Genomic DNA, 27,206 nt, shown 5'->3' on the forward strand with positions numbered 1-27,206 from the left:
TTTCAACAATGAGATGATTTAGGCCAATTCCAATAGACTTGTCATGGACTGAGCCATCTCCATCCAGAAAGAAACCTGTTGGGACTGAATGTGGATCACACATAGTTTTTTTTTCACCTTTTTGTTGTAGTTTGCTTGCTTTTTTTTTCTGATTTTTCCCCTTTTTGATATGATTTTTCTTGTGCAGTATGATAAATTTGGAAATATGTATAGAAGAATTGAACATGGTTAATATATTAGATTACTTGCTATTGTTGGGGAGTTGGGGAAGGAATTGGGAAAGGGAAGGAGAAAAAGTTGAAACACAAGATTTTACAAGGGTGAATGTTGAAAACTATTTTTGTATGTATTTTGAAAATAAAAAAAATTATTATTTAAAAAAAATAAAGAGAGCAATCAATTCTTTCTTAGCAGCTGTGCTCCTTAGAGTGGTTTGTGTCCTACTTCTTCCCTCAAGTACTTTGTCTTCCTTCCTCCCTTCCTCCTTACTTTTAATTTTTTTTCTTGTATTCTTTTCTCACATTAGATTGTAAAGTCCATGAAAACATGAGATAGTATTTCTTTTTTTTTTTATCTGATTCCCAGCACATAGTACTTAATAGGCATTTAATAAATGTTTATTTACTGACTCTGGATTGTGTTTATCTAAGTTTATCACATTTGAAATTGGCAAAATTATAAAATATTACTTTATGTATAATATATAAAAGATTACATTTGAAAGTAACAATAATAAATCTATCACATGCTAATATAAATAACATTTTATGACATAAAGGTATATTTTCCAAAACAAAAGAATATTGAGAAGAGTGCTATTGTTTTACATATTTTTTGCAAAAAAAAATTAATATCTGGCTTAACAGAATACAGTTGTATTCTCATATCTGCTTCTGCTCTTAGTCAGTTTTGATATGTAGTTTTAATTGAAGTATATGAAGAAATTGCAACCTCATGCAGATACAAGCTTGGAAATGGAAGAAATATTTTAATAGGCAAATAAAATTTTAGTATTATTATAAAAATAGTTTTGACCTTGTGGATCCCTTGAAAAAAATATTAGGAGACTCTAAGGGTCCTTAGACCACACTCTGAAAACCAATTATACTGAGGCAACTTTTAAATCCCTGGTATACCATAAAGTTTATTACCTTAGACATTGCCAAATAATGGAAGGCCCTGTGTTCAAGTCCTGACACTGATTGTCAATGCCTATATGAACCTGGATAATTAATCTCCTTGGGTTTCAATTTCCTAATATTGTCAAATAAGGAGAAAGGCTGCTTTCAGTTCTATATCTATAATTTGTGACCTATGATCTATGATTTTTTTTTTCCTTCAGGGCTAAGGCTCCTGGTTTTTTACTCACTACTAGAGCTACACTGCAGTTTTGATCTTGGGTTTTCCAAATCATTTAGGTAATTAATATATTTTGAAGCCCAAGTATTCCTTTCACAAAATCATAGGATCAAAGATTTAGAGTTAGAATAAACTTACTGATAAAATACAACAAAGAAACATGAGAACAAATAAACAAGAGAGTCAGAATTCAGACCAGGTCTTCTCTCTTCAAATTTAACATTCTTTCCTCCCTGTCGTAGAATTCTTTTCTTCTGGAATCACTGATATCTGTCAGAAAGCCCATGTTTCTGGGCAACATGTTTTTAATGTGACACTTACCCTATGAAGTCACAGGAAGAGATATGTGTATACAAATGTGTAGGTGCATATGCATATGTGTACACACATATATATCACATCTGTTTATGTTTATGTGGGTGTATGTATCTTATCTATATATGAGATTTATACAGATGATAGGGGAGCCTATCACACATACATACACGCAGTGAGGAAGGAAGAAATGGAGGGAAAAAGAGGGAAAAAATGTGATTGAGAATATAAATCTCATATATGATATATGAATATTATCTGGGTAAACCTAGTCTAGTCTTACTCCATAATAATTTCCTAGTAATAAGGATTAACTTTTTTATGCTGCTATCATGGCGATCTATTATCATTGCGGGAGAAATTACAATAAAAAACCTGGCTTTAATTCTTTCCTTATTCTTGATAAGAAAATTATATTCTACAACTCCCAATATCTCATGCCTTCTCATATTCATAGGGTTCTCATATTCTGGGTTCCTTTTCTGACTAAAACAGCTTATTTTTATTTGAAGCAGGAGCCAAACCCCTTTTGGACAATGTTAAATATAACCTGCACACTACTGAGAGCAGTTTTTAAATAGATAGAGAACCATAAGTTTCACAGCAAGAAAGAACATAGAAGGATCTGGGCAAATATTCAAATATTCCCTCACTTGGTGAACTCTATCAATAAGTTAATTTTCAGAAGTTTATTAAGCACATTTAAAGCTAAGTTTACTTTCATACTCTGTTGAATGCTGCTGGTTCTGAGTATTTAAATAATCGAATGGTCTTCTAACATACCTGAGGCAGCATTTTATTAACTTCCTAGGATATGGTCACTTTTAAAACTTCATCCCAATTTCACTGATATCTCAGTGGGAATAGATCAACTACATTATCAAACTAGTTGAATACTAATTCATTCAAAAATTTTAAAATTAGCAACAAAATACATTTATCATTTAATTATTATAAAAATAGCATTTATATGGAACTTTAAAGTCTGCAAAATACTTTACAAATATTGCCTCATTTTATCTTCACAATAACCATGTGAGACAGTTGGTATTATAATTCCTATTTCAGAAATAAGGAAATTGTGAGGAAGAGAGGTCAAGGATTATACGTTAAAACTCTGAGGATGGATTTGAATTTATATCTTTTTGATTTCTTGTCCAGTGCCCTATTCACTGCACTAACTAGCTGCCTTTGCAGATAAATCTATGTTGGAAACATGGGGGTGAAAGAGCCTTTTAAAAATACTTTTAAAAGAACACCTACTTTTCAGGTTAATTGCGTTATGTCAAATCAAGGATCTGAGACTTTGTGATTAGTTAGTATTCTAATTTTCCCTATTGATACTGATTATACTGATGACTAAAATGGACTGTTCAGTTTTAGAGCTAATGTTAGTTAACCAGGTTAACAAAGAGACTGAGGTGGTAAATAGAGTTAGTAAATGTCAGAAGTAAGATTGGCTCCAAAGTGTTTCTGACTCCAATGTCAGCAATTTATCTAATATGTCAAATTGCTACTGTGATATAAAACTCTTTTCGTGTATGATTTTCCCAAAGCATTTCCACTCTCTTTACATTCTTCAAAATGAACTTGCTTCTTTCTATAAAATCAGCAAATAATCTCAACCAAGATTTTCCTGAGAAAATAAAAAGTCATTAGGCATGAGATCCCTCTCTTAATATCCTATCAAAATCAAAGGACAAGTTATAATGTACAATATAGTTACATCTGTGTAACAATAGACCATGTAATTTATTTAACAAAAATGTATTGAGCATCAACATATACTTAGTATATGTCAAGAGCTAAGGGAGATATAAAAATAGGTGAGCCATTTTATCATACTGAAGACAGCCTAGATTTCACAGACATAATTATTTTAATATTACATGGAAACATCTTGCAGAAAACCTATTAACAAATCTATAGGATAGGTTTACAAGAAGATTTAAAATCTTGGAAATTTTGCAAGTAAATTTGGGGAAAAAACACTAAAAATATTAAATATATGAAAATGTTCTATTTAAAAGTGATTATGTTTTTTGTCTTCACAGAACTCATCTTATTTGCTGGAATTCTCAAATAGAATCTTTTAAAATTCCCAAGTCACAACCCATTTAAATGATTTTACTATTTCACTGATCTAAAATTATCATGTAAGTTTCCAAATGTGGTTAACTTAAAATTAATAAGCTTTTAGGTATTGAGAGAGGAGGACTTGTGTTTAATAAATTATTTAAGTGCTTTAGCATAGGCATTTAACAATGTTGGTATTGAACCAGTGGCAAAGATCTCAAGTCATTGGCAACCAGCAGAGCATATGCTTTATATATACATGTGCATGCATATACATATATATAGATACAAATGTTTTATGCACAGATATGTGCATGTATACATGTATGTATGTTTGTGTATACATATGTATATAATGTACATATTTTTGTATACATATGCACATATAATCCTTATCAGCATATTCCAATGCTGCTGTATTCCCTCCCACAATGTAAATCCCAAACCATATATATCTACTACTCATCCGGCACAGTTTACATCTGAGGTTCATCCAGTGTATGGCATATTTTCTGGACAACATAATAATAAGAATGAAATAATAAAAACAAGAAATGATATACATCATTTACTTTTGCCACTTATCAACAACCTATAACTTTGTTTTGGTTTACATGTTTCTTAAATTATACTCTTTGTACTGCTTGTTCTTCATAATTCCTTATTTGTAAGGAATTACAGTCAGTTTGTAGCCACCATTCTTATCAGCAATACTTTTGGTAATCATAAACTTTAATTCTTCAAGATCCCTAATGTTCTAATACTTTGACCTGCACATCATCACTAGAAGAAATTTGTGTTAAAAACATGGATCTTTGATTCAGGGATTAGGATCATTAAAATTCACAATTTTTTGAAACTTGTTTTGTCCTTCTCATTTGATTCTGGGGAATATATGGATACAAATCATTATGAATTTTCAATGTCTATTCAAAATAAATTGATGGACACATTTACAGATTGCCTACATAATTATATATCATAGTCAGGACCCCAAATCCCAGAGAATCTATTTTTTTTCTTTCTTTGGCGAGATAAGAAAGCAAAAAAGAGAGAAGGACTTGATAAAAATAAAATAAAAAGAGAGATTTGGCAATGTCAAAGCATTTGGGCTATTAGGGTACAAGTGAAGAGACTGGGCAAAATATGAAATTCAGGACCAGATAGTGGTTCAGATTCTACTCCTGAGTTGAAAGAAAAGCAAGATTAAGGACAATTAAGGAAGATATGGAAGAATTGAGGAAGAATGGGGAAGAGAACAAGAAGAAGTAGATACAAAAAAAGGATAAAGACAATCTACAAGTAGCAATACAAGGCAAGGTAAGTAAGAAATATAGTCTACAATTCATTATTCTGTAATTGTGGAACAATGTTTGGACAAACTGAAGAGCACTCCATCCTCGAGTCTGCAGTAGAGAAGAGGAAGTTCAGGCATATTCTGACATGCACACTATATTTAAGGGAAAGAGATGTCATAGTTCAGAGAAAAAAAATGGATTCCATTGAGCTAAAATACTACAAGGGGGTAAATAGAGAAGAGATGGAAGAAGTTCAAGAATGTAATACTCTGAAGACTAAGGGAAACAATTCCATTAAGGTGGACAAAAGGGATTTGTCTAAAGAGATGAATGTGGATACAGAGAATTCTGCAAATAACTTAGATTTAAAGAAAATAAATGAGCAGAAGATGGAAGTAATACTAGATAACAGAGATAAATGAATATAGAAATGTTCTATAAAAAGTAACAAGAATCATATAGCTCAGAATGAGCTAAGTCTGGAAATTAATGCTAAGGACAACAAAAAAAGACATTGTTGTTGTTGATGATATTGGAAGGAAAGGGAAGATCAGAGAAATAATAAGACATTTGGCAGAGGTATATGGGACAATGATAACTGAAAAAAGAGATAAGATAGAAGTGCTAAAGTGTTAAGTTGTTTTTCTTTGCCAATTGGAAGGTCTTCTGTAACGGAAAGAGAACAACAGCAAAAACAACAACAAAAATTAACAAGGGTGTTGATATCCAAGATGATGATAATGATGATGATGACAATTATATACTGTTTTAAGATCTGCAAAGCACTTTACATATTTGTAAATATTTCATTTGATCCTCGCTGCCACCCTCCAAAGAAGGTACTATTTTCCTTATTTTACCAATGAGGAAACTAAAGATAGGAAGGTCAAGTAAGTTGTTTAAAGTCACAGAGACAAGGGATATATAAGGAAGAATTTGACTCAGGACTTCTTGACTTTAAATCCACCATTTTATCTACTGTGGCACCTAGCTGCTGCTGACAAAGCAAAAATAAGAGAGGATCTTAACTGCCCTTAATAAATCAAGTCACTTAGCTGAGATGAATCACAGGTACTGAAACCCTTCACCCCTCAGGTACTGTAAGAACTGAAAGATGTGATTAATGGATGTCAGTGATATTTGAAAAACTATCAAAGGGGAAGGTTGGAGACAAACAAATATTGTTCTAATTTTCAAAAAAAAAAGTGAGAAAACAGAATCTGAAAACTATAAGCCAGTGAATTTGAATTTGATTCCTAAGAAAATTATAAAAAGGATATTTAAAGGAATAGTTGGCAAATGTCTGGAAAGGGAAGTGATGATTACAAAGACCTAAAAAGGCTTCATCAAGAACAACTCATGCTAGACTAACTTCATTCCCTTCTTTGTGAAAATTAATGAAATTTGTAGAAGATAATGCTCTGGATATAGTTCGTCTATATATTTAGGCAAGGCTTTTAATAAAGTATGTCATATTCTTTTTGGGGTAAGTGTGGAGGGATATGGGCTAGACAAGAAGTCATTTTGATGAATTAAGAACTGGTTTTATGGCTAGATTCAAAATGTGGTGATCAAAGAAATCTAGATAATTCAATGGGCAGAGCTTAGGCATGGAGTCAGGAAAACCTCAATTGAAACCTAGTTTCAGAAACCTACTTGTTTGCTTCAGTTCATACTTGTTTGCCTCAGTTTCTTCAACTATGAAATGAACACAATACTAGCACCTATCATTCAGGGTGGTGAGGATCAAACAAGAATATTTGTAAAATTAGAAACCTTAAATGCTATATAAAATAATAATAATAATAATAATAACCATTATCATTATTATTATTCCAATGTCAATAATACAATGGTCCTCTTTAAGGAACCTCAGGGCTCAGTAGTTGATCTACTGAATGTTTAACATAGCACAGTGATTCATACATAATAGATATTTAATAAATGCTTCTTTCCTTCCCTTCTTCCTTCTCTTCCTACCTTCCCTTCCTTCTTCCTTCCTTCTACCCTCCCTCCTTTTTTCTCTTCCTCCCTTCTTCTCTTCCTCCTTATCTCCCTTCTTCCTTCCCTTCTTTCCTTCTTCCTTTCCTCCTTCCCTCTCTTCCTTCCTTCTTTCCTGTCTTCCTTTACTCCCTCCCTTTTCTCCTCCTTCAGTCCCTCCCTGTCTTCCTCTCTCCATCCATTCCTCCCTCCCTTCCTTCTTCCCTTCCTTCTTCCCTTCCTCCTTTTCTTTTTCCTTCCCTTCTTTCTTTCCTCCTCCCTCCCTTCCTCTCTTCCTTACTCCTTTTCTTCCTTCCTTTCTTTCCTCCTTCGCTCCCCTTTTTTCTCTCCTTTCCTCCCTCCATCCTCCCTTCCTCCTTCCTTCCTTCCCTCCCCCCTTCTTTCCATCCTCCCTTTTCCTTCCTTCCACCCTCTTTTTTCCTTCCTTCCACACTCCCTTTTCCTTCCTTCCTTCCTTCTTTTCTTCCTTTCTCCCTCCCATCTTCCTATCTTTCTTCCTCCCTTTCCCCTCCCCTCCTCCTCCTTTCTTTTTTGGAGGTGTTCTCCTTTATGGTGTTGTAATAGAAGCTAGAATACCACTTCTTCATTATGTTACAGTAGGAATCCCTTGTCTATATGGATTAGACTAAATGATTACTGAGGTTTCCTTCAACTCTCAAATCCAATGATTATGAATCTCAAGTAGGAGATATATCTTGAGATATCTTGAATCCCATCAAACTCCTCAAAATTGTTTTGCCTCTGACACAGAACTCATCCATATATACTTGGACCACTCCAACTCTTTTTTGAGCAGCTACAGTATAGAATATAAACTCATTTGTGAAATCTTACTGGAAAATATTTTGGAATATTATGAGCAGTACCACTTTATAAAACAAAAGGAAACAATGGACAGATTTAAACTGGTTTTAAAAAAGATTGGCAAAAGACCCAATTAATCTTAAGCAATTATTTCATTCTAAGAGTATGAATCTAGAGGGACAAAAAAGTCAAAATGGAAGTAAACAACAATAATATAAAAGCTCTATCCAGTTGTTTTTAATAAACCATTTTTTTAAAAAATCACCAATGACAATGCGTTGTCTACAAGTGAATTCAAATCTTTCATTATGGGATATTCTTTTGAGGAAGTGAAAATTTGTATGTGCACACATATATTTTCTTGGGGGCGGAGAGGAAATAAGCATTGACACAAGCAGATAAGTGGCATAGTGAATAGAGCAGTGGACCTAAAATCTGGAAAAATTGATTTCCCTCATATATGTACTAGCTGTGAGACTCTAGTTAAGTCACTAAGCTCTATTTGCATTAATTTCCTTATCTGTAAAATGAGTTGGAGAAGGAAATGGCAAACTACTTGCATAGCTTTGAGGTCACAAAGAATAGCCATGTGAGGTGATTCAGGCCAGTTCCAATGGTCTTGGGATGGAGAGAGCCATCTGTACCCAGAAAGAGGATTGTGAGGACTGAGTGTGGATCACAATATAGTATTTTCACTTTTTGTTATTATCGTTTGCTTGCTTTTTGTTTTCTTTCTCACTTTTTTTCCCTTTTTAATCTGATTTTTCTTGTGCAGTATGGTAATTGTGGGAATATGTATAGAAGAATTGCACATGTTTAACATATATTAGATTGCTTGCCATTTGGGGAAGGGGTGGGAAGAAGGGAGGGAGAAAAAAATGGAACACAAGGTTTTGTGAGGGTGAATGTTGAAAACTATCTATGCATGTGTTTTGAAAATAAAAAGCTTATAAAAATAAAATAAAATACAAAAAAAAAAAAAAGGAATTAGCCATGACTACATAACAACTGAACAACAAAAGTTTCAACTCTGTTCCATGCACTGTGCTAAGGACTTTGCAAATATTATTTCATTTGATCTCATAACAACCTGCAAGGTAAGTTCCATCATTATCCCCAATTTACAGTTTGAAAAAAAGACTGAGGCAAAAGTAAAGTGACTTGTCTAAAAAGAAAGTGGCAGAGAAATGCCTACTTATTGTCCAGTGTTTGAGACCATGTAGCTGAAAATTCTTGAAAGAATATAGGGGACACTACCCAAAATAGAATTTTTGCAGCATTGTTTTTCCTCCCACATTGTGCTATCAATGTAAGTTAACAAATGTGTGTTACATGGACAATTTGCCAGTTCTTTCAACCTCTGCTCTATGAACTAACTAGCCTATCTTAGAAATAATTGCTTCAATACTTCCCTGGTCAATGATATGACTGATATGAGCACTTGCTATGAGATACAAGATCAGTATCTAGAGGGCCAATCACAGAGTTAAGATGAACTGGGATCAAATCCTACATTTGACCTAAATTGATTGTGAGTGAGATGCTGAACATATCTTTTATCTTTCCATTGCCTCAAGCAGCAATTTGATACCGAAATTTGTGAACAAAAATGAGAAACTAACTGGTGCAGTAGATACAGTGAAGTCAGGAAGACTCTTCCTGAGTTCAAATTAGTCTTCAAACCCTTGCTAGCTGTGTAATCCTGGACAAATCACTTAACCCTTTTTGTCTCAGTTTCTCCATCTGTAAAATAAGTTGAAGAAGGAAATGGCCCAAGTACCCAAGTACTCTTGCTAAAAAACAACAACAACAACAATAACAACAACAACAACAACAACAACAACAACAAAAACTCAAATGGGATCCGACAGAGCTGGAAAGTACTGAAAAGGACTGAACAAGAGCAAGAATTCCCTCTCCCTTCCACCAATGAAATCACACTCTTTTCTCTTAAAGCAGAGTCTTACAGTTTACTAGATATCTTTACAAATTGTTAGAGCCAAAAAATACATTTCCTGGAAACCACAGTCCTAGTCACAAGCCTCTCTAAAGTTAGATAAGATGGTGTTTGTTAGTAAGACTCATACACTGAAGCTTTTTTTTTTCCAGTTTTGGGAAAGATATTAGTGCTTAAAGTCTTCTAGTTTAGCTTTTGAAAACCCATGATCACCTCCATGCCAGGTTCACAAATCAAAATAGGTTGTTAGTGGAGGAGAAATCAAAATTATATGGTAGAAATTCTTTCCTGGCACTATCAGTAAATGTCTTATGTTTTTGGAATTGGTTAGAGAATCATATTATAATCAAAATAAATGAACTTACTTCTAGAGAGATTCTCAAGGGCTTTCCCCAGCTTCTTGCTCTCTTGAAGGATGTGATTTAATTCATCAAAGTCGTGGTTTTCTGGTTTGATCCGCCAGTTCCACTTAGGATGCTCCACTGACCTTGGCACTAAGTATTTTTAAAAAATTCATATTTAATCGATCATTCTAAAAACATGCTCCATAATGATACAGTAAATTCATCATCATAAAGTAAAGTAGTTGATCTAGTGCTCTATATAAAATAAAATGATGCTCTTTGGTATGACAAGATTGAATAGTAATGGGGGAAGTCACAAAGACAATTCATATAATAAAGCTATGTAAATAAACCAAAAAAAAAAAAGAAAAAGAAAAAAAGAAAAAGAAAGAAAGAAAAAAAGAAAGAATTCATGCCAAAAAAGAAATTTAATGCTCAAAATCATTATCTGTATTTAAATGATATGTAAGAGTACTGTTCTGTTTTGTTTTTTTCTTTTGTGCTGTATTACTAGTTAATAAGCAATTTCAGTTTCTTCCATTTAAGCTAGTGAAGAATTTTGCATAAGTTGATCTCTAATATGTTCGGTAGGGTCCACAGTGGGGATTGAAAATAAGAATCAAAACTTTGTCAGTAAATTTACAAGTGACATGGTCTCTACTTCTGGGAATAGATCCCCATGCTCTTGTCCATGTAACCAATACTAGTTTAGCACAGATATCAGTAGTGTCATATCTAAAACTTGGTAACTTGGACTTTGCTCTAGGGCATTGAAATTCAGAAAAGTGCTGAGAGTACTAGTTTTCATTCAACAGAAACTACTCTTTACAATTTATTAGGTTTTATCTTTTTTAAGTCTCTTCAGTCTCACTCCAGATGAATTCCTTCCCAACTTCACCTATCCATTTCTTTTTCTTAACATCAGCCGGAAGTTTTCCTTGGTTATTATTTGTCTCCTCCCCCACACAATCAGAGGATATCTCACCCATGAATCTCATGCCCCAGAATCATGATTTCTCCCTGTAGTCTTTCCTTCTCTACCAACTCAAGTAAATCTGTTTTTCTCAGGATGCATTTTATGATGTGTGACTTTGACACAAAAATCACTAGTTATACCTAGACTGATAGAAGAATTGGAAGATAGGCCTTCTAGTCTGATAACCTCAAATGAAATAATGTTTTCCATCACTGCTTTTATATTATGTTGCTTAATGTTTTCCCAGTTTTTCATGGATAACATACCACTTAGCATTACTAAAGTATCTCATTTTCTTTTCTAAGTTTGCCCACAGATGATCATTTATTGTTTTGTTAAAGGCATTTTTTTTTTACATACACACACACAAAAAAGGATTAGCAAGTTTTCTGAAAACAGTTGTCTATTCTAGATTTCCTTAGTATCTTTTTCTATCATTTAGAAATAAAAGTTCATGTTACTGTTTATTTGATTAGAAAGTAATAGAATAAAGTAGAAAAATATTATGGAATAAAGGGTCATAAGTACACAGCAACAGTATACTAATAATTATATTATTTTCTCAATCATCTATTGGTTTCAGTACACATTTATTAATTCATCCTCTGGACTTGCCATCCTGTTCCTTTTGAAAGCAAAAAAATAAAAAAAATGTAAAAATATTGATTGTTTTGATTAAAAGAAATTTGTTTCATCTTCTTATTTTTTCAACTTTCTGCTATTTATCTCAGGATATTTGTGAATCACATATAGTCAAAAATATCCCTGTCAAAATGATTTATAATCCTTTTTTGAAAGAAAAATAAAGCATCACTCTGTTTCATCAGAGTATGACAATATTTGGGGGAATTTAAGCAGGTCTACTGGGCCTAACTGATTTTATCAATTGAATTAACCTTTAAAAAAAATACAGGGAACATATCCTAAGAGGAAATGGGAATTCTCAAATAAACAACTTTGCTCAGAAAAGGAATAGAAACAAGAAGTAGTATAGAACAAAATGAAAAATAATTTTGAAAACTCTGTTACATGACATAATCTGCTGTCCCTTATATCTTAACATATTATTCCTAGTATTTTAAGTTACAAAAATTAAAAGAAAAAATGGCAAAAAAAAAAGATAATGTTAGAACTTTTAATCACCAATATGAAAACAATGCCATCCACAATTCTTAGATTTAGCTCAGACCTAGGCAGGTAGTTGTTTTGGGTTTTTGTTTTGTTTTGTTTTTGTTTTTTTCCCCAGGCCTAAATATGTGATAAATTGTTCATATTTGTTCTCCTAGAAGTAGATCATTTCAGCCATTCTAGATGTCAGTTTTCAGATTCTCCCCATCTACTCTTTTTTTAATATAAATAAGGAACAATTTAAAGCATATATATAATACAGAAGATCTTCAGAAACAGCTATATTGATGCTTTTCATAAAAAATGGTCAGCTAACTCTTGAGAATGACTTATTAAACTTGTTTTTGTTTTTATTTTTTGCTTTCAAAAGGAACAGGATAGCAAGTCCAGAGGATGAATTAATAAATATGTACTGAAACAAATAGATGATTGAGAGAATAATGTAATTATTAGCAAAAAGACTTCCAGAAGCATATGTAAAATTTTTGAAAGCTACTTATTAAAAAAAAAAACCTTCAATCCATTTATGCAGTATTCCTACCTACTTATTCCTTAAATATACAAAATTCCTTCACAATTATTGCCTGAAAAGATAAGTACTATGAAATAAGCTTCAATTTAAAGAATAATTTAACCATCAGGAGTTAGTTAATAGGAATAATTATTAATAACAGTAATAATATTTATTTATAGTTCCTGTTATGTTATAGGTACTATGCTAAGTACTTTACAAACATTATCTCATTTTAACCTTATGACAACTCTGAGAGATAGGTGCTATTAGTATTCCCATTTTCAGTGAAGAAAACTGAGGCAAACAGAAGGTTAAATGACTTGCCTAGGTTCAAACAATTAGTACTGTCTGAGATCTGACTTGAACTCAAGTTTTCCTGTCTGTAGACCTGGGACTTCAATTACTATGCCACCTAATTATCCATAAAACTAAATATGAAGTCATACATGTGAGTTCAAAATAAGCTTTTCTTAAACAAAATGTGAGCTTTGATCTAAGGGTTTTAAGGATTTAAAAGCTCTTTATCAATCCACAGGACAACCAAAAAAAAAAGTAATAATAGATCTAGTATTCAGAACTATTTTTCCCTAGTCACTCCTTTTATGTAATATTATACTCATTTTGTGTGTCATATTTTAGGATAGACATTGACAAGGTAGAGAGTTTCCAAATCAGAATAAATAGGATAATAAGGGCCTCAAGTCCATGGCATATAATGATTAGTTGAAGAAACTAGGCATGGAGAAAAGAATATTTAGTATGACATGACATCTGTATTTGAAGGGCTATCACACAGAAGAAGGAATGTGTTTTTTATATTTGGGTCCAAAGGCTAAACCAGATTCAAGAAGTAGAAGTTGAAAAGATGCGAATTTATGTTTGATATCAACTTTGGTATCTCAAAGTTGACATTCTTTCCCATCTCTGGAGATTTTATTTCAAAGGGCAGGTGACCACTTGTTAAATATTTTGTAGGTTTGCTTTCTTTTCAGAATAGATGGTTTTTGAGGTACTATCCAATTCTGATTTTCTGTGACTCAGAATGTGACAACTTTATTCCAGCATACAGCATTTACATACTTACCCATATGCTTTCCCAACCATTCTATTATCTCCTCACATACACACCTAGTCTTCTTTGTTTTCCATTAAAGCATACAATACAGCCAATTTATTAATCATCCACAAGGTAGAAAGTATTAGAAAAGTTCCTTAGTCCAAGCTCCAAGGCTAGTAATTTGATTTTTGTGGTTTTTTTTCACAACATTATCAAGAAAACATTTTAAAATCAATTCTAATTTTCATAAGTATGCATATAACATTCATTTAACAATTTATAATTTGTAGAATACTTTGAATAACATTGCATGATTTAATATTCATAACAATACAGGCACATAAGAAATAGAAGAATCACCATATCCTTTTTCCAATAAAGAAGGTGAACAAATCTTTCAGGCCATTCTCATTCCGTGTCTATTATTTTTCCTGTTTTTCCAATCTAGCATTTACTTGACATTCCAAATGAAATAGAAAATTTACTAGGATTTATGGCCAAAAATTTAAAGTAAAAACTTTTGGTTTGATTATTATTTCTACTTTGTTGTAGATGGTCTAGATTAGTTGTAGGTTTTGAACAAAAAAAGTGTTAACAAACTTTCTTACATGATTTGGATTCCGGTGATGGTGGAGAAATATTAGATACAGCAAGATCACTCTTGGACTTCTTTGGCTTCTTTGCATTTACCTGCCAGGGTTTATCATAACTTCTGAAGTCTCTCCTAGTTCCTTTGTGTTCTGTTGAAAATATACAAATTAAATTCTGTTAAGTCTTTTTGATACTTGTGCATAAATATACCCTGATAGGTTTAACAATGGAAAAGGCAAAAGTCCTTATAGTCTAGAAAATCTTGAGAATCAAATAGAAAAAAAATCTTACTTTTTCCTTTTCTTTTCCAATTAAAAAAAATATGGATCTGAATTTTATCACAATAATTCTCCTCAAAGTTGCAAAATTATTGTGAATTTTTTTTAAAGATGGGTTACTTATAATTAAATAACCTAGGGAAATGTTTAATTATATTTATATTTACTGATTCAGTACTAGAGAATGTCAAGAGCTGGAAAAGATATCAGAATGGTTTACAAAGATTCCTTAAATAATACAGAATCAGAGCTGGAAAAAACTTAGGCTTTTTTCTAATCCAATTTCTCCACTTTACAGATAATGAAATTGGGAACTATAGAACTTAAGTGACTTGCACCTGATCCCACATTTAGTAAGAAGTGGGTCCAGCACTCAAACCAAGATCCCCTGCCCCCAAGTTCTTTCCACTATACCAAAATGGGTCCCAATACTCCAAGTTTAAATTTTCTCCCCAACAATGAATCATTTGACTTCTCCTACAAAGTTCTGAATTATGGGGAACAAAATTTCTCCAGACAAATCATGTTCTACTTTTAAATTGTTCTAATTATTATTATTAAATAGCCTTTTATTTTTCCAAATGCATACAAAAATGGTTTCCAACATTTACTTTTGCAAAACCTTGCATTCCAAGTTTTTCTCCTTCCCTCCCCTTTACCCATTCCATAGACAGCAAGCAATTCATTATGTTAAACATGTGCAATTCTCCTTAATATATCTCCATATTCATCATGCTGCACAAGAAAAATCAGATCAAAAAGTGAAGGAAAAAAATCCTTTAGGACAGACATTAATTAAGAAAGGAAGGGAGGGAAGGAGGGAGGGAAAGAGGGAGGAAAGGAAAGAAGGAGGGAAGGAAGTAAGGAAAGAAGGTGGGAAGGAAGTGAGGAAAGAAGGAAGGAAGAAGGGAGGGAGAGAGGGAAAGAAGGAAAAAGTGAGGGAAGGGGAGAGGGAGGGAAGAAAGGAGAAAAGGAAGGAGGGAAGGAAAAAAGGAAGAAAGGAAGGAAGGAAGAAAGGAGGGAGGGAGGGAGGGAGGAAACAAGAAAAGAAGGAAGGACGGAAGGAAAGAAGGAAAGAAAAGAAAGAACACAATCTGAAAACCATAGACCAATGAACTTGACTTCAATTTCAATTCCTGGAAATTATATCATTGAAAAAGCACTAAATTTATAGTCAGAAGTCAAGACTTCAAAATCTGCTTCTGCTTTTAGTAGAAGGTCAAATCACCCTTCTTTTCTGGGTCCAAGTGCCTCTCCAATAAAATGAAGGGGTTGAAATAGATGACCTAAGTCCCATTCAAATCTAAACTTATAATTTTTTAATCTTTACCATAACTTTTGGTCCTAAATCACGTGCACCTGCACAAAAAAAGTAAGAACCCAATGACTATGGGACTAGAGTATAGAACAGTGACCAGTAAGTGAAATATACAGGTCAGAGTAGAACAAACCATATAAATTGACTCAGTGCTAGGTTAATGAAAGGAGTCCCATCTAAGAAAGATCAAAGAGCTTAGGAAGAAGGAAAGATTAATATAAATATTGACAGAGAGGAGCAAAGGAGCATACTTTGTAGGAGCATGGTAGAAGAAATTGGGAAATATCTGGGTTCTAGTAAAGGTTTTAATTAAAATGATCTTTCCCTTTTTGCCACTAATTAGTGATGAAATGTAAGAGTACTTATGGACCCATTTTAATCACACAGTCTAATATTTTTCATTTCCTCCATAAAGGGAAATATGTTATTGTAAAGATAAGAAAAATTTCAAGTAACCAAACAGAAAATAAAGAACCTAAAAGATCTAATGTGAGTTTCTAAGTAATACTAACAATATTTGAGAGATTAATTATTAATAATTCAGAATATTGATGTCTATTAAAATTCAGCATACAGTACCAGATTCCAAGCTATACTACAAAGGAATAATCATCAGAATAGTCTCTAGTGCATTGTTGGTGAAGCTTCAAAAAGGTCCAGTCATTCTGGAGAACAATTTGAAACTTTGCTTAAAGGTGCATACCCTTTCACCCAGCAATTCTGGTACTAAGTTCATACCTTAAAGAGATGAATGAACTATGATAAAGAATTATAGCAACTCTTTTTGTCATGGCAAAGAGCTATTTACTTTCCAATTAATTTTTGATCTATTTTTTGGCCTTTTATTACATGTAATTATTATTGCATCATAATCTGAAAAGATGTATTGACTATTTCTGCCTTTCTGATTTGATTTTCAGGTTTTGATGACCTAATACATGGTCAATTTTTGTGTAGATTTTCATGTATTGCTGAGGAAAAAGTGTATTCCCTTCTGTCCCCATTCAGAAGCAAAGAGTTAGAAACTGAAGTATTATCCATCACATATAGGAATATGGGAATGATTGAAAAAGTTGAAGCATATAATTGTGATGGAATACCATTGTGCTGTAAGAAATAATGAGGGTGATGGTATCAGAAAAATCTGGAAAGATTTGTATGAGATGATATAAGATGAAGTGAGAAGTTGGAGAACATTGTATACTATTAATAGAAATACTGTAATAATAATGAATCCTAAAAGACTTAGCTACACTGATCAGTACAATGACCTATAACAATCCCAAAGGACCCACAATGAAAAATGCTGTTATCTCCAAACAAAGAACTGGTAGACTCCAAATTCAGAAAGAAGATTAAAAAAAAAAAACAACTTTTCTTGCTTTTTTATACAATGTGATTAATTTGGAAATGTTTTGCATTATTTCATATGTATAATGGGTATCACATTTCTTTCCTTCTCAGTGGATAGGAAAGAGAGAGGGACAGAATTTTCAACTAAAAATACAAATCAAAAATATATAGTATCCTTGATGACAGGGATTATCTTGCTTTTACATTTGTATACCCAGTGTGAAGCATAGTACAAGAACATAGTATTTAATACTATTATGAATTTATGAAATTTATGAAAATCTGAAATTATGAAATTTATGAAATTTTATGAAAAATTTCAACATAAACATCTTAAGCTACAAAAAACTCAAGCTGATTTTTAAACTGTTTAGAAAATTCCATAAGCTGATGCTCAGTAACTTAAAGGATTACATTTTTCTCCTTTATAGAGAAAATGGGAATATTAGATTATGTGATTAAAATGAGTCCATCAGTGCTCCTAAATTTCTTTAAATTTCAATGGCCAAAAGGGTGCTGATGCATATATGACAATCTTGATCTGACACCACAAGAAAAGTATAATGCAGACAGATCAGATAGACAAAGTAATCCTGCAAGAAGACCTCCTTTGTAGATTCATGGGTCTCAAGTGTCATCCATAAATGGTTACACTCTATACATAGTAACAAATCATTAAAATTAAGATAAAAGATTACAATTCAAAATTCACTAAACAAACAAGTAGAAATATACTTAACAAATATGTTTTGTGTAAAGTTGTACTATTTATACTTGTAAAATTATTAAAGATTAAAACTTCATTAAGACTTTTGGGACACATAATATACCAAATAATAATAGTCCTATCTGCCAATTCACAAAACTTTTGCACCATATTTTATCATACTAACACAGAGGTGGATAAATAAAATTCTAGCTATCTATTTACCTTTATTGTGGTACAAATTTCTAAGATTGTGGTCAGTTTTGGCTGCATGCATCCACCTAAAACACCTTTTGCCCCTGAAATGAATTGGAATCCTTTTTCTCCATTTACCTGATGTTTCACTTTCTGCCCATAAAGCTGCAGACCCAGATAAAGTTCTTTGAAGTTGACTGCGAGGCCCCTGTTTAGACTGAAGATGGTCAATGAGAAATGGGATTGGCTGGTCAGGTGTTTCTGTTATGAGTTTGGTCATCAATTCCTGGAGGAGAAAAAAGAGTAGCAAAATATTGTATTTTTTATCATTATAATAAAACAAAAACAAAGTCAGCAAGGAGTCCATCTGCAGCACATTTTTAGTTAGTTTTTTTTCTTTTTTTAATGATACCTCCACATCAAATTATCTAGTTTAAATTATTACATTGGCATATATACATAATGAATTCAAGTTCTGAAATGGTGCTCTGGATAAACTTTGGATTTGAAGTCAAGAAGACATGGGTTCAAACTTTTCTCAGCTACTAACTACTAAATGACCTTGGGCCTCTATGGGTCTTAGTTTCCTCATCTATAAAACAAACAAAGTTGGGGGGGGACTGAATTTAGTGGCCTCTAAGTCGCATTCTAGCTATAATATTACATAGTGATTCTATTCTAAACATTGTAGTAATCATCTCATTTGTTTTTGTTTTTTAAATCTTCACAATTCCCCTTTTCTTCTTTTTGTCTACACTTTTATGGGTACACATGGCTGTAAAAACACTATGCTTTTTTGTCTATCACTGTATTTTCTGGCACATATGCAATATTGTCAACCACCAATTAAAAAAAATAACATATATCTTCTCTTGTTTTTCTTCTCTGGGCATATGATTATGATCAAGGTGAAAGAGAGGGTATGTAGGCCACAAAGGGTTTGAATCCCTTGACATCAGAACTTTCTGTGTCCTGCAAACTAACTCTCTGAAAGGCTTGCTCCTTTCCCTGGGGCTTTAGTGCAAAATCCCAATTAAATTGTAGCTAAATAAAAGAAAATAAATTGCAGAGAAAATGAAAACTATAACATTGGGATGAAGAATCCAGATAGATGTCCTCTCCTTGAATATAATAATAATAATTTCCAAACTCAACAAGTATTTGTTGAAGACCTGTGGTTTGTCTGGATAACTAGGTGATAACTAGGATACACTACTGGACCTGGAGTCAGAAAAACCTGAGTTCAAATGAGATACTTGTCAGAAAGGTAGTCCTGTTATCACTTAAGGTCTACTTGCTTAGTTTTCTCAATTGTTAAATGGAAGTAATATCTGCAGATACCTCACTTGGTTGTTGTGAGGATAAAATGAGATATTTGTAAATGTTTGTACAGAGTCTTGCACATAATAGCCACTATATAAACACATTCCCTTTTCTTTCCCTTTCCCAGGCCTCATTAGGTTTATCAACTATTAAGGAAATATAACACATGTACAAATAATTACAGAAGAAAATAATCCATAAACAGTATAGCTGAGAAGTGCAAGCAAAGATCTAAAGTGGAAAAGGCCATCATTATCTGACATGTAAGAGGTATAACTTAGATTTTAAAGATTTTATAGATGGGAGTTCAACATTCAGAAAGGGTGACCAGGGAGAAAAAAGCCATTCTAAGTAGAGTTTAACAATGTAAGCAAAGACGTGGAGATTGGTCAGGTCTACCTAAAGCCTACAGACTTTGTACAAGGGAAAAAAATAGTTTATTTTAAGGAGTATAGAATAAGTGGACAAGATTAGTAAGAAATAAAGACTAGGAAAATAGAGCGGCAGTAGACTGTGATGACCCTAGAAGGCTAGGTAATTTATTGAGAAGGAATAGTCAGTGAAAGATTTTTAGCAGAGGCTACATGAGCAAATCTGGTACAAAGATCATGTCTGTGAGCAATGCTTATGAAGGATAAAAATCTGCAGAGCAGAGGGCGTAGGTTACTGTGACAGTTGAAATAGATAGTAATGAGGTCTCCACCAGATTGGTGGCTATAAAAATACGGGAGTCTGGGGAGTCTGGGGTGGGGGGAGGAGGGGGGGTTAAAGAGATATTTTGAAGTTAAGAACAAAAGATTTTTAATTGATTGCATACATAAAAGATGAAAGAAAAAGGTCAAAGATAACATCAAGTTTAATAATTACATTATTACCAGTATCAAGAGCCATATTACTAATTTTCACAATCAGAAATACAATAGTAATAGTCTCTGAAGCTTACATAAAACTGGATGCTCTCAACATACTTTCATATACATTGTCTCATTTAAACCTTTCAGTAACTTTGTGAGAATGGAAGCAGAGAGATTTGTACAATATTTAGCTACTATTTGGAATCTGTATAATTAGATTTAAAATGAACTCTTTGCTTATTTGTCATTAGAAACATGTTTGGTACTTTGTATTTTATGCTTTATGGTCAAATTATAAACTTGTTTCTCTGAACTATACAAAACAAAACTATTGTATATCGCAACATCTATCAGAAAATACAGAAGTGATTTGCAGTATTGTTGCTAGAAAACATCTAGTTACATAAAGAAAAAAATGAATCAGAAAACACAATATTATACACAAAGAAAATTCAATCCCCAAACTTCACAAGATTCTGTATATTCATTTTTTAAAATTTTCTTTCACAATTGGACACACATTTTCCAAACTAAAATAAACAAATAAATAAATAAAATAAGAGAAAAATTAGATTCATTCTATATTTTGCCTTGCAAAAGGCTAGCAAATTGTGTATTCTAGTAGTTATTTTTGCTAAAATTAAAATTGTGCCAATAATCTGAGTTGATTGCAACATCTGTTCTTTGACAAACTATATTTATAGAGCATAAAGCTAAAAAGAAAAGTCATATTAAGTCTTATGACCCATAAGATAGTCAATATGAGATCCACGGGAGGGGGATATTTATATATCTATTTATGTGCATGCTATCTTTTCCTCTAGAATAAGTCCCCTTCAGGTAGGATATTGGAATTATCTGATAATTCCAGTTCTACATAGACTCAAAATAACTGATACCTATTATCCTCTAATACTTCAATAATCTGTGATTATTCCCATTTAACAGATGAGAAAATTGAATAGTAACACTTTCTCTGACACTCAGTAATTGTGTCATCCTAACCAAGTCTCTCTCAGACTCAGTTATTTCATCTATAAAATGGGAACCTAAAAAGAAATCCTACCTCTGATGGTTATTATCTGTAGAACTTTGGTGAAGTCATTTAACTTGTATGCTCTCAGGTTTCTGATATGTAAAAAAGAAGATTGCTTTAGATGACCTCTGAAGAAGTCTTTCTAGATCTAGAAAGCCTTTTGGGATTGACTTAGTCTAAAAGTTATTATGTGGGATTTCATTTATAATGCTCCCTAAATCAAGGCTTCTTAAACTTTTCCCAGTTGCAAATCTTTTTTGCCCTAGAAATTTGTATATGACCCAGGAACATAGATATATAAAATATGTACACAACTTAAATATTTACTGATAATAAATAATAGATAAATTTATTTTAAAATAATTCTTTGTTATACATATAATTTTATTATTTATTAAAAATGAAAGAAATTTGTGTGCTCATGATATGGATGTGCTCATTTATTTTTATATAAATAATTAAATCTTGAAGAAATATTTAATACCTTTTACTGTTGCCAAATTTTTGTGATCCCACATTCAGTTACATGACCCCAAATGGGTTCAAGAACCACAGGTTAAAAAGCTTTGCCCTAAATGCCCATGCAGTGGATTGGAGAAGGAGAATGGGTTTGTTGATAGCAATGGCAACCACTAGATTAAGTGATGAAGGAGGTCTCAAATCTCTCTGGCAGCCTGTGGCAAAAACAGTTGTAGCACTCTTCTGTTCCAGTTATCAACATCAATCAATTATCATGATCAGAGAGAAATTAATTCTATTTCATGACCTTCTTAAAATTCTTATTAGGAGGTCTTTTATTTTGCATCAGAAATATAATAAACCTTTATACTCTGTTTTACAGGGTAAATGGTATCCAATCATAAAATTCTCTTAACATAATAGTTATACTCATATTAAATATTAATGACATGCACTATATTAACATCTGTGAAATGTCATTCTAGTGCTGCACGCAATCAGATGGCTGTATTAATTCATTTTAGTTTTGGATAATTTTTCAAATTTGTTTCTAATTAGGTAGAGTAATAACGTTATCACATCCTTTCTTGTAATATTTCTCCTAATAGAAATATAATATGAAATTATTAGAATATAGAATATAAAGTAATTAAAAAGTTAAGTCCCAAGTCCTAAATTAGATATCTCCATGTATTTTCTAGATAAACATGATATAATGATTTTCAATATTAAATTAATGTGACATCCCATTGGAGGTTGTATCAGCCCAAATTCTATATTCCTCGGGTCCTTCCATCAGTGATGTCAATAAATATTTATTATGCCTATGCCCGATATCAATCCTAAATTTTGGGGATACAAAGAAAAGCAAAAAAGAGTCCCTGCTTCCAAGGAACCTACAATTTAATGGAATAGAAAACATGGACACAACTCTGAACAAATACGTTACACATGACAAATCACAAATAATCAATAGAGAGAAGGAATTAAAATTAAGTAGTATCAAGAAAGGCTTTTTATAGAAGGTTGAGATTTTAAATGGAATTTGAAAAAGCCAAGAAAGCCCACAAGTAGAAACAAGAAGGAAGAGCATTTTACATATGGGAAATAGCCAATAAAAATAACCACAGAGGAGAGATGTAGTGTCTTGTTCAAGCAACAGCAAGTAGTACTGTCATTGAATCATAAAGTATTTGGGGAAGTAAAATGTAAAAAGATGAGAAAGACTAGCCAGGGAACAGCTTATAAAAGCTATAAAAGCCACAAAAAAAGGGGGTTAGTAAAAAACAGGATTTTATATTTAATTGTGACTACGTCAAGAAAACACTGGAGGTTACTGAATGGGATTAGGAGGATTGTCAAACCCATACTTTAGAGAAATTACTTTGACAGATGAGTAGAGCATGGTCTAGTGTGAGGAGAAATTTGTGGTAAGGACAGTGGTAATAATTCAGGATCGAGGTAATGGAAATCTGCATTATGGTCTTGCCAGTATCAGAGGAGAAAAGGAGGCTTATGTGATATGTGTTTACAAAGGTAAAATCAACATGTCAGTCATTAAAAAAAAACATTATTTGGAGTATACTGTGTATATCTCTTACAAAAATTACCTATTCACTAAGTAAAACCATGCTTGAGTAATTTCTAGAGAAGTAGAAAAAAAATTGATTAAAACCAGGCATGTACTAGGAAGTAAGCCTCAGATATTTGCAAATCATGAATGCTTTTGAAATTCAGCCATATCATCTTCTCTTACATGATAAACTGAGATTTCAGTTCAAATGAATAATTGTAGTTCACAGAATTATAAAAATCATACTAATTACATATTTTCATAATGCCATTATTAATATTTCTATTTTAATGGTATAATATGTGACTTTAAATAAAATTCATTTTAGTTTTAATTTCATAACATTTTAGTTTCTTTATCACTTTGTTTTCAAAAGAATTCCTCTTAACAACCTCATGATATATCTATTCTATTCTCATTTCATAGATAAGAAAATAAGACTTTTGCAACCCAAAGTTAATTATTCTTGATTACATTTTGTTACTACATAGATAATAGGGTATATGGATAAAGAGGAGAGGGGGAAGGGGAAGGGACAAGAAAAGGAGAAGAGGAGGAGAAAAGGGGGAGAGAGAGGGAAAGGGAAAAGAGGAGGGAGAGAAGAAAGGAGAGGGAGGAGAGTAAAAGGAACAAGAGGAGAAAGAAGAAGAGGGGGAGGGAAAAGGAGAGGGAGAGGAGAGAGTAGGAGAGAGACAGGGAGAGAGAGTGGGGAGGGAGGAGACAAAGAGAAATCAATAGAAACCAATAGATATTGATCAAAAGAGAGATCAATCAAGAGATCAATATATAGAAAAAGAAGGAGACATCAATAGACAGAGAGATATCAGATAGAGAGATAGATGATACATACATACATACATACACACATAGACAGAGCAAGGATATATTAAGTACTTACTATGTGTGAGAGAAAGAGGTGCAGAAAGTGCTAGAGTAAAGTGAAGCCTGACTGGATCCTATCTACAATTGTCATCTCAGAAAGGAAGTTACCAATTAGCTAAGAAGAGCCTCAGGTTTGAGTTTTTATATAGTTACAATTCTACTGGCAAGGATCTTTATGATGCTGAATTGAGTTAGTGGTGACCATTTAAAAAAGTGGTGACTCCCCAAAACTCCAGTTTAAACAGTAATAGTCTAGAAAAAAATATATTTCAATCTAATGACTAATGTCATAGTAGAAGTACACTATTGTTGGACATAATTTTATTTAACTTTCTTTTTTTATCATAGCTTTTTATTGACGAAACATATGAATGGATAATTTTTTAATATTGACCCTTGCAAAAATTTCTGTTCCAACTTTTCCCTTCCTTCCCTCTCCCCTCTCCTCTAGATGGCAGGTAATCCCATACATGTTAAATATGTTAAAGTATATGTTAAATACAATATATGTATACATATTTATACAGTTATCTTGCTGCCAAGAAAAATTGGATTTATAAAGAAGATAAAAATAACCTGGGAAGAAAAAAAATGCAAGCAATATCATAAAGAGTGGAAATGCTATGTTGTGGTCCATACTCATTTCCCAGTGTTCTTTCACTTGGTGTAGCTGGTTTTGTTCAATACTGATCAATTGGAACTGATTTGGATCCTCTCACTGTTGAAGATAGCTACTTCCATCAGAATTGATCCTCATATAGTATTATTGTTGAAATGTATAATGATCTCCTAGTTCTGCTCATTTCATTTAGCATCAGTTTATGTAAGTCTCCCCAAGCCTCTCTGTATCCACCCTGCTGGTCATTTCTTACAGAACAATAATATTCCATAACATTCATTTACCACAATTTACTCAGCCATTCTCCAATTGATGGGCATCCATTCAATTTCCAGTTTCTAGCCACTACAAAAAGGGCTGCCACAAACATCTTGGCACATATAGGTCTCTTTCCTTTCTTTAATATCTCTTTTCGATATAAGCCCAGTAGTAACACTTCTGTATCAAAGGATATGCACAGTTTGATAACTTTTTGAGTATAATTCCAAATTGCTCTCCAGAATGGTTAGATCCATTCACAGCTCCACCAACAATGCATCAGTGTCCCAGTTTTCTCACATCCCATCCAACATTCGACATTATCTTTTCCTGTTACTTAGCCAATCTATCAGGTGTGTAGTGGTTTTTCAGAGTTGTCTTAATTTGCATTTCTCTGATCAATAATAATTTGCAACACCTTTTCATATGAGTAGAAATAGTTTCAATTTCATCATCTAAAAATCATCTATTCATATCTTTTGACCATTTATCAATTGGAGAATGGCTTGATTTCTTATAAATTAAAGTCAATTCTCTATATATTTTAGAAATGAGGCCTTTATCAGAACCTTTAACTGTAAAAATGTTTTCCCAGTTTATTTCTTCCCCTCTAATCTTTGGACATAATTTTAAATAATAAAATCTGTTCATCAATATACCTTAATGAGTATGTGGTCCCTGGGCAATATATACATCTATAATACATGCTTTTATAATATTTAAAATATCTTAATTTCTATATCATTTTAAAGTTTTCCAAAGGTTTCCTCAGACCAATCATTTTACAGATAAGAAAGTAAAACTTAAGAGAAGTAATGGAACTTATTCATTATAAACAATTAGAAACTATCAAACTTTAAATATTATAAAATTATACAATATCATCTATTGTATTTCTTAATTTGTGTGCTATCAATAATCAGTCACCCCACAAATGTTTTTCTCAAAGACAAAAAAGTACAGAGCTTTTCCAGAGGATGGAAACTTAAAAATCTAAAGATGATCTCATTCAATCATGTCAACTTGGAAGATTCAGAGAAGTCAAATAGTAAGCCCAAGGACACACAGCCAATTAGTGGAAGAATTGGGTCTAAAACAAAATCTCCTGACACCTATTCTGGTAAACTATGAACTCCATCAACTGCATTGGGCCAATATGACCACCAAAAATAGGATAGGAAAGCCATTACCTTCATTTGAATTAAGCATGGAAAATGTTTTAAGTGATACTAATGATGAATATTAATACCATTTTAAAATGGAATCATTGCAAAATATTTTTAGGCTTTTTTCTACAACTGCATTTTTGAGATATTTGCCAAGAAGCTACTAATGGGTTTAAATTGCTAAATAACCTAAGGCTTTTTCCTTTCACTTCTCTCAAATTGACATTCTTCAAAACTTAAGGAAGTCAAAAACTTTTTTTTTCTTCCATTTTTTTTCTTCTTCAATGAATCAGCTTGGTGGCACTGTTGCCACCAGTGTAACACAATTCAAACTATGTAATATCATGCTATTGCTTTTTAGAGTTATTTCTCAGTCACTAAAAAAAAGAAGAAGAAGAAGAAGAAAAACCTTAAAGGTTACAACTACAAAATCAAGTCAAATCCATAGAAGAAAAAGAAATCACAGAATCTGGATTTATACTGGAAAGGGATCTCAAAAGCCAGATAGTTTAAACTTACTGATTTATAGATGGAGAGGCTGAATCCTAAAGAGAGATTAAGTGACTTGCCAGAGGTCATATTAATAGTGACAAAAGTAGGATTTCAATATAGGCTTTCCAGCACCATAACCTTTACTGCTGCAACTTTCTAAGTCTATAAGAGGCAGAGGAGATTTCACCTTTTAACTTTAATATTTTTTATTTTAATTTATTTTTTCTTTTAAAAAATTTTTATCTCAATAAAGATAAGCATTATTTATCTTGTC

General features: G+C 32.4%; 1 protein-coding gene across 3 annotated transcripts in view; it reads right to left on the bottom strand.

Moving 5' to 3' along the window:
* C1H8orf34 (chromosome 1 C8orf34 homolog) overlaps positions 1–27,206 on the bottom strand; it is a 435,849-nt gene that overhangs the window by 340,205 nt on the left and 68,438 nt on the right. For all 3 annotated transcript variants that reach the window (XM_051970072.1, XM_051970073.1, XM_051970071.1), the window contains exons 2-4: positions 18,409–18,556; positions 14,438–14,569; positions 10,176–10,304 (exon numbers count right to left, since the gene is read on the bottom strand). In XM_051970072.1, the coding sequence (XP_051826032.1) occupies positions 10,176–10,304; positions 14,438–14,569; positions 18,409–18,556 (409 nt within the window). The remainder of the gene's footprint in view (positions 1–10,175; positions 10,305–14,437; positions 14,570–18,408; positions 18,557–27,206) is intronic.

This window comes from Antechinus flavipes, chromosome 1 (genome assembly GCF_016432865.1).
Source record: "Antechinus flavipes isolate AdamAnt ecotype Samford, QLD, Australia chromosome 1, AdamAnt_v2, whole genome shotgun sequence".
NCBI classification, from domain to species: domain Eukaryota; kingdom Metazoa; phylum Chordata; class Mammalia; order Dasyuromorphia; family Dasyuridae; genus Antechinus; species Antechinus flavipes.